Raw genomic sequence first — 15,952 nt, 5'->3', positions numbered from 1 at the left:
CCCATTCCTCCATGCAGATCTCCTCTAGAGCAGTGATGTTTTGGGGCTGTCGCTGGGCAACACGGACTTTCAACTCCCTCCAAAGATTTTCGATGGGGTTGAGATCTGGAGACTGGCTAGGCCACTCCAGGACCTTGAAATGCTTCTTACGAAGCCACTCCTTTGTTGCCCGGGCGGTGTGTTTGGGATCATTGTCATGCTGAAAGACCCAGCCACGTTTCATCTTCAATGCCCTTGCTGATGGAAGGAGCTTTTCACTCAAAATCTCACGATACATGGCCCCATTCATTCTTTCCTTTACACGGATCAGTCGTCCTGGTCCCTTTGCAGAAAAACAGCCCCAAAGCATGATGTTTCCACCCCCATGCTTCACAGTAGGTATGGTGTTCTTTGGATGCAACTCAGCATTCTTTGTCCTCCAAACACAACGAGTTGAGTTTTTACCAAAAAGTTATATTTTGGTTTCATCTGACCATATGACATTCTCCCAATCCTCTTCTGGATCATCCAAATGCACTCTAGCAAACTTCAGACGGGCCTGGACATGTATTGGCTTAAGCAGGGGGACACGTCTGGCACTGCAGGATTTGAGTCCCTGGCGGCGTAGTGTGTTACTGATGGTAGGCTTTGTTACTTTGGTCCCAGCTCTCTGCAGATCATTCACTAGGTCCCCCCGTGTGGTTCTGGGATTTTTGCTCACCGTTCTTGTGATCATTTTGACCCCACGGGGTGAGATCTTGCGTGGAGCCCCAGATCGAGGGAGATAATCAGTGGTCTTGTATGTCTTCCATTTCCTAATAATTGCTCCCACAGTTGATTTCTTCAAACCAAGCTGCTTACCTATTGCAGATTCAGTCTTCCCAGCCTGGTGCAGGTCTACAATTTTGTTTCTGGTGTCCTTTGACAGCTCTTTGGTCTTGGCCATAGTGGAGTTTGGAGTGTGACTGTTTGAGGTTGTGGACAGGTGTATTTTATACTGATAACAAGTTCAAACAGGTGCCATTAATACAGGTAACGAGTGGAGGACAGAGGAGCCTCTTAAAGAAGAAGTTACAGGTCTGTGAGAGACAGAAATCTTGCTTGTTTGTAGGTGACCAAATACTTATTTTCCACCATAATTTGCAAATAAATTCATAAAAAATCCTACAATGTGATTTTCTGGATTTTTTTTCTTCTCAATTTGTCTGTTATAATTGACGTGTACCTATGATGAAAATTACAGGCCTCTCTCATCTTTTTAAGTGGGAGAACTTGCACAATTGATGGCTGACTAAATACTTTTTTCCCCCACTGTATATACACAGTGTTGTGTTGCAGATATATACACAGTTTTGTTTGAGATATATATACAGTTTTGTGTGAGATATATACACAGTGTTGTGTGAAATATATACACAGTGTTGTGTTGGAGATATATACACAGTGTTTTGTGAGATATACACTACCAGTCCAAAGTTTTAGAACACCTACTTATTCAAGGGTTTTTTCTTTATTTTTAAAAAACAATTTTCTACATTGTAGAATAATAGAGAAGACATCAAAACTATGAAATAACACATATGGAATCATGTAGTAACCAAAAATGTGTTAAACAAATAAAAATATATTTTATTTTTGAGATTCTTCAAATAGCCACCCTTTGCCTTGATGACAGCTTTGCACACTCTTGGCATTCTCTCAAACAGCTTCACTTGGAAACATGGCAAACCATCAAAAAAGCGGAAGAAGTAGGGATAGAGGAGAGAGAGAGAAAGATGGGGAGAGAGAGACAGAGAGACTCTCCAGGTGGACCCGCCGCTTCCTCTATTAGAGTCATATGTGTCCATAGAGGGTCTATTAGAATCATATGGGTCTATAGAGGGTCTATTAGAATCATATGGGTCTATAGAGGGTCTATTAGAATAATATGGGTCCATATAGGGTCTATTAGAATCATATGGGTCTATAGAGGGTCTATTAGAATCATATGGGTCTATAGAGGGTCTATTCGAATCATATGGGTCTATAGAGGGTCTGTTAGAATCGTATGGGTCCATAGAGGGTATATTAGAATCATATGGGTCTATAGAGGATCTATTAGAATCATATTTTACATTTACATTTTAGTCATTTAGCAGATGCTCTTATCCAGAGCGACTTACAGTTAGTGAGTGCATACATAATTGTTTTATCTTTCATACTGGCCCCCCGTGGGAATCAAACCCACAACCTTGGCGTTGCAAACGCCATGCTCTACCAACTGAGCTACATCCCTGCCGGCCATTCCCTCCCCTACCCTGGATGACGCTGGGCCAATTGTGCGCCGCCCCATGGGTCTCCCGGTCGCGGCCATAGATGGTCTATTAGAATCATATGGGTCTATAGAGGGTCTATTAGAATCGTATGGGTCTATAGAGGGTCTATTAGAATCATATGGGTCTATAGAGGGTCTATTAGAATCATATGGGTCCATATAGTGTCTATTAGAATCATATGGGTCCATAGAGGGTCTATTAGAATCATATGGGTCTATAGAGGGTCTATTAGAATCATATGGGTCTATAGAGGGTCTGTTAGAATCATATGGGTCTATAGAGGGTCTATTAGAATCATATGGGTCCATATAGTGTCTATTAGAATCATATGGGTCCATACAGGGTCTATTAGAATCATATGGGTCTATAGAGGGTCTATTAGAATCATATGGGTCTATAGAGGGTCTATTAGAATCATATGGGTCCATAGAGGGTCTATTAGAATCATATGGGTCTATAGAGGGTCTGTTAGAATCATATGGGTCTATAGAGGGTCTATTAGAATCATATGGGTCTATAGAGGGTCTATTAGAATCATATGGGTCCATATAGTGTCTATTAGAATCATATGGGTCCATAGAGGATCTATTAGAATCATATGGGTCTATAGAGGGTCTATTAGAATCATATGGGTCCATAGAGGATCTATTAGAATCATATGGGTCCATAGAGGATCTATTAGAATCATATGGGTCTATAGAGGGTCTATTAGAATCATATGGGTCCATATAGTGTCTATTAGAATCATATGGGTCTATAGAGGGTCTATTAGAATCATATGTGTCCATAGAGGGTCTGTTAGAATCATATGGGTCTATAGAGGGTCTATTAGAATCATATGGGTCCATATAGTGTCTATTAGAATCATATGGGTCTATAGAGGGTCTATTAGAATCATATGGGTCTATAGAGGGTCTATTAGAATCATATGGGTCCATACAGGGTCTATTAGAATCATATGGGTCTATAGAGGGTCTATTAGAATCATATGGGTCTATAGAGGGTCTATTAGAATCATATGGGTCTATAGAGGGTCTATTAGAATCATATGGGTCTATAGAGGGTCTATTAGAATCATATGGGTCCATACAGGGTCTATTAGAATCATATGGGTCTATAGAGGGTCTGTTAGAATCATATGGGTCTATAGAGGGTCTATTAGAATCATATGGGTCTATAGAGGGTCTATTAGAATCATATGGGTCTATAGAGGGTCTATTAGAATCATATGGGTCTATAGAGGGTCTGTTAGAATCATATGGGTCTATAGAGGGTCTATTAGAATCATATGGGTCTATAGAGGGTCTATTAGAATCATATGGGTCCATATAGTGTCTATTAGAATCATATGGGTCCATAGAGGATCTATTAGAATCATATGGGTCTATAGAGGGTCTATTAGAATCATATGGGTCTATAGAGGGTCTATTAGAATCATATGGGTCTATAGAGGGTCTATTAGAATCATATGGGTCTATAGAGGGTCTATTAGAATCATATGGGTCTATAGAGGGTCTATTAGAATCATATGGGTCCATATAGTGTCTATTAGAATCATATGGGTCCATAGAGGGTCTATTAGAATTTACACTGATTGAATGTCGTTTTATTTGATTAGCTAACCGTGATTAAAGGCATTCAGGGAAATAAAGGCACTTGACTTGACTTATCCAAACCCAGCAGTTGGCTTTGTGTGTTCTGTGTTCTAATCTACATTCTAATGTAGTCTCTGCAGATTGACTCTGTCTCTTTTTAATTTATTCTGTAATGTAGTCTCTGCAGATTGACTCTGTCTCTTTTTAATTTATTCTGTAATGTAGTCTCTGCAGATTGACTCTGTCTCTTTTTAATTTATTCTGTAATGTAGTCTCTGCAGATTGACTCTGTCTCACTTTTTAATTTATTCTGTAATGTAGTCTCTGCAGATTGACTCTGTCTCACTTTTTAATTTATTCTGTAGTCTCTGCTTTTTAATGTATTCTGCCTGGTCCTTTAGAAATGGGTTGGATTATGGGAGCGGTAAATATAACCTGCTAGGAGGTGTTCTGCAGTAAGGAGACGAGAGCAGTGGTGATGTTTCAGATTCACCTCTCCTTTTGATATGCACGTAACAATTTACTGTACATGAGAAGAGAGATTTATGTAAAGTTATTAAAATATGTTGAGTTTTTGCGCTCACATGTTTTTGATACCAGCAGAAGCAGAATGTTGAATGTTTTATGTTTTGTCTTGCAGGTTCTGAAATTGTACAGTGGATGATCAAAAACCTAAACATTGATGATCAAGGTAAGATTTATTTATGATGTTTTTTTACATTCAATGTGACGTGTCTGTTGTTTTTGTTGTTGCTGATGTATCATTGAAAGTGTCATCAACTCAACCGTTTTTTAACTCATGTTTGGGTTTTCCTAAGAAAGGATCTAAACGTTCCAAACAATTCAAACTCTAAATCCCTTGAAATCCAAAATGATCCAACAACCATTGAAATACATTATTTTGTTTCCTCTGAAATGGTTCAGATGTATGTTTTTTTTTACATTCAGTGTGATTGGACTTGTTGTGTCAGTGCCATCAGCTCAATAGTCTTGAATTGTTGTATCAATAGTCTTGACCTGTTGTATCAATAGTCTTGACCTGTTGTATCAATAGTCTTGACCTGTTGTATCAATAGTCTTGACCTGTTGTATCAATAGTCTTGACCTGTTGTATCAATAGTCTTGACTTGTTGTATCAATAGTCTTGACTTGTTGTATCAATAGTCTTGACCTGTTGTATCTTGACTTGTTGTATCAATAGTCTTGACTTGTTGTATCAATAGTCTTGACTTGTTGTATCAATAGTCTTGAATTGTTGTATCAACAGTCTTGACCTGTTGTATCTTGACTTGTTGTATCAATAGTCTTGACTTGTTGTATCAATAGTCTTGACTTGTTGTATCAATAGTCTTGACTTGTTGTATCAATAGTCTTGACCTGTTGTATCTTGACTTGTTGTATCAATAGTCTTGACTTGCTGTATCAATAGTCTTGACTTGATGTATCAACAGTCTTGACTTTGTTGTATCGATCATCTTGATTTCATGTATCAATGGCATCAACTCAATAGTCTTGACTTGATGTGTTGATAGTCTTGATTGGTGATATCAATAGTCTTGACTTTGTTGTATCGATAGTCTTTACTTGTTATATCAATAGTCTTGACTTGTTGTACCAATGTCATTAGCTCAATAGTCTTGACTTGTTATATCAATAGTCTTGAGTTGTTGGATCAGTGCCATCAGCTCAATAGTCTTGAGTTGTTGTATCAATGTCATCAACTCATTAGTCTTGAATTGTTGTACCAATAGTCTTGACCTGTATAATTAATAGTCTTTATTGGATCGATAGTATTGACTTGTTGTGTCAATAGTCTTGTCTTGTTGTATCAACAGTCTTCACCTGTGTATCAGTGCCATTAGGCTCAACTGTCTTGAATTGTGTATCAATAGTCCTCCAATCCCCCTCTCCTCAAACTCCCTTTCCTCCAATCCCCCCTCTCCTCAAACTCCCTTTCCTCCCCCTTCCCTCAAACTCCTTTTCCTCCAATCCCCTTTCCACTCAAACTCCCTTTCCTCCAATCCCCCCTCCACTCAAACTCCCTTTCCTCCAATCCCCTTTCCACTCAAACTCCCTTTCCTCCAATCCCCCCTCCACTCAAACTCCCTTTCCTCCAATCCCCCCTCCACTCAAACTCCCTTTCCTCCAATCCCCCCTCCACTCAAACTCCTTTTCCTCCAATCCCCTTTCCACTCAAACTCCCTTTCCTCCAATCCCCCCTCCACTCAAACTCACTTTCCTCCAATCCTCTTCCCCTCAAACTCCCTTTCCTCCAATCCCCCCTCCACTCAAACTCACTTTCCTCCAATCCTCTTCCCCTCAAACTCCCTTTCCTCCAATCCCCCCTCCACTCAAACTCACTTTCCTCCAATCCTCTTCCCCTCAAACTCCCTTTCCTCCAATCCTCTTCCACTCAAACCCCCTTTCCTCTAATCCCCCCTCTCCTCAAACTCCCTTTCCTTCAATTCCTCCTCTCCTCAAACTCCCTTTCCTTCAATTCCTCCTCTCCTCAAACTCCCTTTCCTTCAATTCCTCCTCTCCTCAAACTCCCTTTCCTTCAATTCCTCCTCTCCTCAAACTCCCTTTCCTTCAATTCCTCCTCTCCTCAAACTCCCTTTCCTTCAATTCCTCCTCTCCTCAAACTCCCTTTCCTTCAATCCCTCCTCTCCTCAAACTCCCTTTCCTTCAATTCCTCCTCTCCTCAAACTCCCTTTCCTTCAATTCCTCCTCTCCTCAAACTCCCTTTCCTTCAATTCCTCCTCTCCTCAAACTCCCTTTCCTCCAATCCCCCCTCTCCTCAAACAGACTTTCCTCCAATCCCCCCTCCACTCAAACTCCCTTTCCTCCAATCCCCCCTCCACTCAAACTCCCTTTCCTCCAATCCCCCCTCCACTCAAACTCCCTTTCCTCCAATCCTCTTCCCCTCAAACTCCCTTTCCTCCAATCCCCCCTCCACTCAAACTCACTTTCCTCCAATCCTCTTCCCCTCAAACTCCCTTTCCTCCAATCCTCTTCCACTCAAACCCCCTTTCCTCTAATCCCCCCTCTCCTCAAACTCCCTTTCCTACAATCCTCCCTCCACCCAAATTCCCTTTCCTCAAATCAAATCAAAAAAATGTATTGGTCACATGCGCCGAATACAACAGGTGCAGACATTACAGTGAAATGCTTACTTACAGCCCTTAACCAACAGTGCATTTATTTTAACAAAAAAAGTAAAAATAAAACAACAACAAAAAAAGTGTTGAGCAAAAAAGAGCAGAAGTAAAATAAAATAACAGTAGGGAGGCTATATATACAGGGGGGTACCGGTGCAGAGTCAATGTGCGGGGGCACCGGATAGTTGAGATAATTGAAGTAATATGTACATGTGGGTAGAGTTAAAGTGACTATGCATAAATAATTAACAGAGTAGCAGCAGCGTAAAAAGGATGGGGTGGGGGGGCAGTGCAAATAGTCCGGGTAGCCATGATTAGCTGTTCAGGAGTCTTATGGCTTGGGGGTAGAAGCTGTTGAGAAGTCTTTTGGACCTAGACTTGGCACTCCGGTACCGCTTGCCGTGCGGTAGCAGGGAGAACAGTCTATGACTAGGGTGGCTGGAGTCTTTGACAATTTTGAGGGCCTTCCTCTGTCACCGCCTGGTATAGAGGTCCTGGATGGCAGGAAGCTTGGCCCCAGTGATGTACTGGGCCGTACGCACTACCCTCTGTAGTGCCTTGCGGTCGGAGGCCAAGCAGTTGCCATACCAGGCGGTGATGCAACCAGTCAGGATGCTCTCGATGGTGCAGCTGTAGAATTTTTTGAGGATCTGAGGACCCATGCCAAATCTTTTCAGTCTCCTGAGGGGGAATAGGCTTTGTCGTGCCCTCTTCACGACTGTCTTGGTGTGTTTGGACCATGATAGTTTGTTGGTGATGTGGACACCAAGGAACTTGAAGCCCTTGACCTGCTCCACTACAGCCCCGTCCTCCAATCCTTCTTCACTCAAACTCCCTTTCCTTCAATTCCTCCTCTCCTCAAACTCCCTTTCCTTCAATTCCTCCTCTCCTCAAACTCCCTTTCCTTCAATTCCTCCTCTCCTCAAACTCCCTTTCCTTCAATTCCTCCTCTCCTCAAACTCCCTTTCCTTCAATTCCTCCTCTCCTCAAACTCCCTTTCCTTCAATTCCTCCTCTCCTCAAACTCCCTTTCCTTCAATTCCTCCTCTCCTCAAACTCCCTTTCCTTCAATTCCTCCTCTCCTCAAACTCCCTTTCCTTCAATTCCTCCTCTCCTCAAACTCCCTTTCCTTCAATTCCTCCTCTCCTCAAACTCCCTTTCCTTCAATTCCTCCTCTCCTCAAACTCCCTTTCCTTCAATTCCTCCTCTCCTCAAACTCCCTTTCCTTCAATTCCTCCTCTCCTCAAACTCCCTTTCCTTCAATTCCTCCTCTCCTCAAACTCCCTTTCCTTCAATTCCTCCTCTCCTCAAACTCCCTTTCCTTCAATTCCTCCTCTCCTCAAACTCCCTTTCCTTCAATTCCTCCTCTCCTCAAACTCCCTTTCCTTCAATTCCTCCTCTCCTCAAACTCCCTTTCCTCCAATCCCCCCTCTCCTCAAACAGACTTTCCTCCAATCCCCACTCCACTCAAACTCCCTTTCCTCCAATCCCCCCTCCACTCAAACTCACTTTCCTCCAATCCTCTTCCCCTCAAACTCCCTTTCCTCCAATCCTCTTCCACTCAAACCCCCTTTCCTCTAATCCCCCCTCTCCTCAAACTCCCTTTCCTACAATCCTCCCTCCACCCAAATTCCCTTTCCTCAAATCAAATCAAAAAAATGTATTGGTCACATGCGCCGAATACAACAGGTGCAGACATTACAGTGAAATGCTTACTTACAGCCCTTAACCAACAGTGCATTTATTTTAACAAAAAAAGTAAAAATAAAACAACAACAAAAAAAGTGTTGAGCAAAAAAGAGCAGAAGTAAAATAAAATAACAGTAGGGAGGCTATATATACAGGGGGGTACCGGTGCAGAGTCAATGTGCGGGGGCACCGGATAGTTGAGATAATTGAAGTAATATGTACATGTGGGTAGAGTTAAAGTGACTATGCATAAATAATTAACAGAGTAGCAGCAGTGTAAAAAGGATGGGGTGGGGGGGCAGTGCAAATAGTCCGGGTAGCCATGATTAGCTGTTCAGGAGTCTTATGGCTTGGGGGTAGAAGCTGTTGAGAAGTCTTTTGGACCTAGACTTGGCACTCCGGTACCGCTTGCCGTGCGGTAGCAGGGAGAACAGTCTATGACTAGGGTGGCTGGAGTCTTTGACAATTTTGAGGGCCTTCCTCTGTCACCGCCTGGTATAGAGGTCCTGGATGGCAGGAAGCTTGGCCCCAGTGATGTACTGGGCCGTACGCACTACCCTCTGTAGTGCCTTGCGGTCGGAGGCCAAGCAGTTGCCATACCAGGCGGTGATGCAACCAGTCAGGATGCTCTCGATGGTGCAGCTGTAGAATTTTTTGAGGATCTGAGGACCCATGCCAAATCTTTTCAGTCTCCTGAGGGGGAATAGGCTTTGTCGTGCCCTCTTCACGACTGTCTTGGTGTGTTTGGACCATGATAGTTTGTTGGTGATGTGGACACCAAGGAACTTGAAGCCCTTGACCTGCTCCACTACAGCCCCGTCCTCCAATCCTTCTTCACTCAAACTCCCTTTCCTTCAATTCCTCCTCTCCTCAAACTCCCTTTCCTTCAATTCCTCCTCTCCTCAAACTCCCTTTCCTTCAATTCCTCCTCTCCTCAAACTCCCTTTCCTTCAATTCCTCCTCTCCTCAAACTCCCTTTCCTTCAATTCCTCCTCTCCTCAAACTCCCTTTCCTTCAATTCCTCCTCTCCTCAAACTCCCTTTCCTTCAATTCCTCCTCTCCTCAAACTCCCTTTCCTTCAATTCCTCCTCTCCTCAAACTCCCTTTCCTTCAATTCCTCCTCTCCTCAAACTCCCTTTCCTTCAATTCCTCCTCTCCTCAAACTCCCTTTCCTTCAATTCCTCCTCTCCTCAAACTCCCTTTCCTTCAATTCCTCCTCTCCTCAAACTCCCTTTCCTTCAATTCCTCCTCTCCTCAAACTCCCTTTCCTTCAATTCCTCCTCTCCTCAAACTCCCTTTCCTCCAATCCCTCCACTCCTCAAACTCCCTTTCCTCCAATCCCTCCTCTCCTCAAACTCCCTTTCCTCCAATCCCCCTCTCCTCAAACTCCGTCTCCCCCTAGCTCCCCTTGAGTGACTCTTCTCCAGCCAAGCCCCTGAGCCCATGAGCCCCTGAGCGATGAGCCCCACAGCAGTCCCCTGCCCAACACAGCATCTCCCAGCTCCTAGCTCCCAGCCCCGAGCCATCAGCCCAGCACGCAGCAGCTCCCAGCTGTGGACAGAGCAGAGGCTGAATCCCTCCAACCATGACCCTTCGTTTGATGAGCTTTAGCTTTAGGGCAGAGACTGGAGGGAGGGAGGGAGGGAGGGTGGAAAGCCTTCTCACTGAAGAGAGGGGATGCTTCCTTTGAAGTGCTGTAGGAGGAGAAACCACTGTGTGTGGGCAACATGGCACCCTATTCCTTATATAGTGCACTACTTCTGACCAGAGCCCTATGGCACCCTATTCCTTATATAGTGCACTACTTCTGACCAGAGCCCTATGGCACCCTATTCCTTATATAGTGCACTACTTCTGACCAGAGCCCTATGGCACCCTATTCCTTATATAGTGCACTACTTCTGACCAGAGCCCTATGGCACCCTATTCCTTATATAGTGCACTACTTCTGACCAGAGCCCTATGGCACCCTATTCCTTATATAGTGCACTACTTCTGACCAGAGCCCTATGGCACCCTATTCCTTATATAGTGCACTACTTCTGACCAGAGCCCTATGGCACCCTATTCCTTATATAGTGCACTACTTCTGACCATCTCCTCTTGTTCCTTCCACTAGGTCGGAGTCAACAGAGCTGCTTCATGATGCTAGTAACCACATCATAATAATTATAATAATGCCATTTAGCAGACGCTTTTATCCAAAGAGACTTACAGTCACGTGTGCATACATTTTTACGTATGGGTGGTCCCGGGGATCGAACCCACTACCCTGGCGTTACAAGCGCCGTGCTCTACCAATTGAGCTACAGAGGACCACATACAATTAGGACTCTAACCAAAGGTCAACCTCATGGTTAATTGGCCAGCAGCGATCAGTGATGGAGAGTGATTGGCTGATTGGATGGTGTCACCTCTGACTGAGCTCTTTACTGGGTTAAACTACTAGCTGAGAGAGAGAGAGAGAGAGATTGGCTTTTTACCAAATTACCGTACAACAGACCACGTATTCAGCCTGCACACTCTAATTGACAAACAAACCAAAACAAAAGCAACTGAGTTGCACTTCCTAACCTCCTGCCAAATGTATGACCATATTAGAGACACATATTTCCCTCAGATTACACAGACCCACAAAAATCACATTTTGATAAACTCCGAAATCTACTGGGTGAAATACCACAGTGTGCCAGCACAGCAGCAAGATTTGTGACCTGTTGCCACAAGAAAAGGGCATCAGAGAGAGAGAGAGAGAGAGAGAGAGAGAGAGAGAGAGAGAGAGAGAGAGAGAGAGAGAGAGAGAGAGAGAGAGAGAGAGAGAGAGAGAGAGAGAGAGAGAGACAGAGAGAGAGAGACAGAGAGAGATACAGAGAGAGAGAGAGAGAGAGAGAGAGAGAGAGAGAGAGAGAGAGAGAGAGAGCCCTTCTCTGTGTGTTTGTGAGAGCAGCCTTACGGTGTCTAATGAATAGCTGAAGGCAGACATCAAACACTTGACATTTAAAACCCCTTAGCCTTTAAATCTTCCAAGGTGAGATCTGTTTGTTTTTAACCTACGGTTTAATTGAAAGGCCTTTGTGATTTAAGATGGTAATGATTCAACATTCTAAATTCTGTCTGTGGGATAAAATATGTTTTCCCATCTGAGCCGTGGAACAACTGAACCAAATGCTCCTCTATTCCCTTTATAATTATTATTATATTTCATCTCCCAACTCCCGTACGGACTGGGAGAGACGAAGGTCGAGAGCCAGGCGTCCTCCGAAACACAACCCTGCCAAGCCGCACTGCTTCCCAATGTGTCGGAGGAAACACCGTACAACTGGTGACCGAAGTCAGCTTGCAGGTGCCCGGCCCGCCACAAGGAGTCGGGACGAGGACACGATGGGACAAGGACGTCATGGCCGGCCAAACCCTCCCCTAACCCGGACAACGCTGGGCCAATTGTGCGCCGCGTCACGGCCGGCTGTGACCGGGTCTGTAGTGACGCCTCTAGCTCTGCGATGCAGTGCCTTAGACTGCTGCGCCACTCGGTCTGTAGTGACGCCTCAAGCTCTGCGATGCAGTGCCTTAGACTGCTGCGCCACTCGGTCTGTAGTGACGCCTCAAGCTCTGCGATGCAGTGCCTTAGACTGCTGCGCCACTCGGTCTGTAGTGACGCCTCTAGCTCTGCGATGCAGTGCCTTAGACTGCTGCGCCACACGGGAGCCCCCTATAGTGCACTACTTCTGACCAGGGCCCATAGGGCTAGTGTACTATAGAGGGAGTAGGGTGTCATTTGGAACGCAGATGAGTGTACTATAGAGGGAGTAGGGTGTCATTTGGAACGCAGATGAGTGTACTATAGAGGGAGTAGGGTGTCATTTGGAACGCAGATGAGTGTACTATAGAGGGAGTAGGGTGCCATTTGGAACGCAGCCTCTGGCTTTGAACCGGCTCTCCAGTCTACGCTGCTTCCTCTCCTACCTCCTCATTGTCTTCAATGACACCTGGATCAAGGCTGTATGATTCAACACCTGGATCAAGGCTGTACGATTCAACACCTGGATCAATGCTGTATAATTTAACACCTGGATCAAGGCTGTAAGATTCAACACCTGGATCAAGGCTGTATGATTTAACACCTGGATCAAGGCTGTAAGATTCAACACCTGGATCAAGGCTTTATGATTTAACACCTGGATCAAGGCTGTATGATTCAACACCTGGATCAAGGCTGTATGATTCAACACCTGGATCAAGGCTGAATAATACGACACCTGGATCAAGGCTGTATAATACGACACCTGGATCAAGGCTGTATAATACGACACCTGGATCAAGGCTGTATAATACGACACCTGGATCAAGGCTGTATAATACGACACCTGGATCAAGGCTGTGTGATGTTATTTATATGTATACAGTACCAGTCAAAAGTTTGGACACACCTACTCATTCAAGGGTTTTTCTTTATTTAAACTATTTTCTACATTGTAGAATAATAGTGAAGACATTAAAACTATGAAATAACACATATGGAATCATGTAGTAACCAAAAAAGTGTTAAACAAATCAAAATATATTTTGTATTTAGATTCTTCAAAGTAGCCACCCTTTGCCTTGATGACTGTTTTGCACAGTCTTGGAATATGGTTACTACATAATAATATGCCATTTAGCAGACGCTTTTATCCATATGGTTACTACATAATAATATGCCATTTAGCAGACGCTTTTATCCATATGGTTACTACATAATAATATGCCATTTAGCAGACGCTTTTATCCATATGGTTACTACATAATAATATGCCATTTAGCAGACGCTTTTATCCATATGGTTACTACATAATAATATGCCATTTAGCAGACGCTTTTATCCATATGGTTACTACATAATAATACGCCATTTAGCAGACGCTTTTATCCAAAGCGACTTACAGTCATGCGTGCATACATTTTTTTGTGTATGGGTGGTCCCGGGGATCGAACCCACTACCTTGGCGTTACAAGCGCCGTGCTCTACCAGCTGAGCTACAGAGGACCACTACATGATTCCATATGTGTTATTTCATAGTTTTGATGTCTTTTTTTACAGTCCCCTGTAGCTCAGTTGGCAGAGCATGGCACTTGCAACTCCAGGGTTGTCATGGTCGTTTACGGACGAGAAGGACCAAGGCGCAGCGTGATATGCATTCATATTTATTTACGACTAAACACACGACAAAACAACAAATGAAACGTGAAGTCCAAGGTAGCATACAAACAACATACCTTACACGGAACAAGATCCCACAACTAACTGGTGCCAACAGGCTGCCTAAGTATGGTCCCCAATCAGAGACAACGAGCAACAGCTGCCTCTGATTGGGAACCACACCGGCCAACATAGATCTACCCATTCTAGATCTTAAACACAGAACATCGACATAGCAAACACAAACCCAGAAAATACACACCCTGACTCAACAAATACAAGTCCTCAGAGTCAGGGCGTGACAGTACCCCCCCCCCAAAGGTGTGGACTCCGACCGCGCCACATAAACATAACAGGGTAGGGGCCGGGTGGGCATTCCGCCTCGGAGGCGGATCCGGTTCCGGGTGTGACCACCACTTACTCTCCACCTCCCTGTTGCGCCCCTGGTCTGGTCTGGACCTCGGCGCGCTGCTTCCCCTCTCCTTCCTCCCACGACGTACCAAGCCCTGTCTGGACCCTGGTGTGGGAGACCCCGAACCTGGAGAGGGGCTGACGTCTGGGTCTGGACTGGAACCGCTGACTGGAGCTGGACCCGACGACGGTGGATCGAACTGCTCTGGCTCCGGGGTGGAGCCGCTGACCGGAGCTGGATCAAGCACCGGTGGAGCGGACTGCTCTGGCTCCGGAGTGGAGCCGCTGACCGGAGCTGGACTGGACCCCGGTGGAGCGGATTGCTCTGGCTCCGGAGTGGAGCAGCTGACCGGTGCCGGACCAGGCACCGGTGGAACAGGTACGGGCCGTGCCGGACTGGACACACGCACCACTGGCTTGGTGCGGGGAGCAGGGACGGGCCGGACCTGGCTGATGACGCGCACCCCTGGCTTGGTGCAGGGAGCAGGAACGGGGCGGACTGGACTGACGACGCGCACCACTGGCTTGGTGCGGGGAGCAGGAACGGGCCGGACTGGGCTGACGACGCGCACCACTGGCTTGGTGCGGGGAGCAGGTACAGGTCGGACCGGGCTGGCGACGCGCACCACTGGCTTGGTGCGAGGGGGAGGAACAGGCCGGGCCGGGCTGGCGACGCGCACCACTAACTTGGTGCGAGAGACAGGAACAGGCCGGACCGGGCTGGCGACGCGCACCACTGGCTTGATGCGAGGAGCAGGAACGGGCCGAACCGTACTGGGAACACCCACCACTGGCTTAGTGCGGGAATCAGGAATGGGCCGGACCGGACTGGCGACACGCACCACTTGATTGGTGCGAGGAGCGGGACTGGGTTCCTTCATTAACCCCCTCTCCTTCTGCTGCCTAACCAGCTCCTCTCGCCGTGCCTCTACACCTTCCTTCTGCTCCCTCTGAACCAATGGCCCCCCTAATCTGGTGGCCTCCTCTGCTAAACAGCTGAACCGCTCTATCGCGGCATCCTGCTACCTCGTCGTCCACGGCGTGAGCCCCCCCCCCTAAAATGTTTTGGGGCTTGTCTCTCCCCCGTGATCATGGCCTCCATCCCTCTTGCCAGACTCTCGCTCATCTCCTCCCAAGTCCATCCTCTCTCCTCGTCACGCTGCTTGATCCAGGATTGGTGGGATCTTCTGTCATGGTCGTTTACGGACGAGAAGGACCAAGGCGTAGCGTGAAATGCATTCATATTTATTTACGGCTAAACACACAACAAAACAACAAACGAAACGTGAAGTCCAAGGTAGCATACAAACAACATACCTTACAACGGAACAAGATCCCACAACTAACTGGTGCCAACAGGCTGCCTAAGTATGGTCCCCAATCAGAGACAACGAGCAACAGCTGCCTCTGATTGGGAACCACCCAGGCCAACATAGATCTACCCATTCTAGATCTTAAACACAGAACATCGACATAGCAAACACAAACCCAGAAAATACACACCCTGACTCAACAAATACAAGTCCTCAGAGTCAGGGCGTGACAAGGGTTGTGGGTTCGTTTCCCACGGGGGACCAGTATGAAAATGTATGCACTCACTAACTGTAAATCGCTCTGGATGAGAGCGTCT

At 45.7% G+C, this 15,952-nt stretch overlaps 1 protein-coding gene across 1 annotated transcript in view; it reads left to right on the top strand.

Annotated features, from left to right (window-relative positions):
- Positions 1–4,529: 4,529 nt before the first annotated feature.
- LOC311115723 (regulator of G-protein signaling 7-like) overlaps positions 4,530–15,952 on the top strand; it is a gene marked incomplete at both ends in the record, with an annotated part of 71,999 nt that continues 60,576 nt past the window's right edge. The window contains one exon of the mRNA XM_084190874.1: positions 4,530–4,580. Within this exon, the coding sequence (XP_084047000.1) occupies positions 4,530–4,580 (51 nt within the window). The remainder of the gene's footprint in view (positions 4,581–15,952) is intronic.

Source organism: Coregonus lavaretus (assembly GCF_964263955.1).
Source record: "Coregonus lavaretus genome assembly, contig: HAP1_SCAFFOLD_1870, whole genome shotgun sequence".
Taxonomy (NCBI): Eukaryota; Metazoa; Chordata; class Actinopteri; order Salmoniformes; family Salmonidae; genus Coregonus; species Coregonus lavaretus.
Note: the sequence above shows the minus strand (reverse complement) of the source record. Positions and strands in the feature narration are given on the sequence as shown.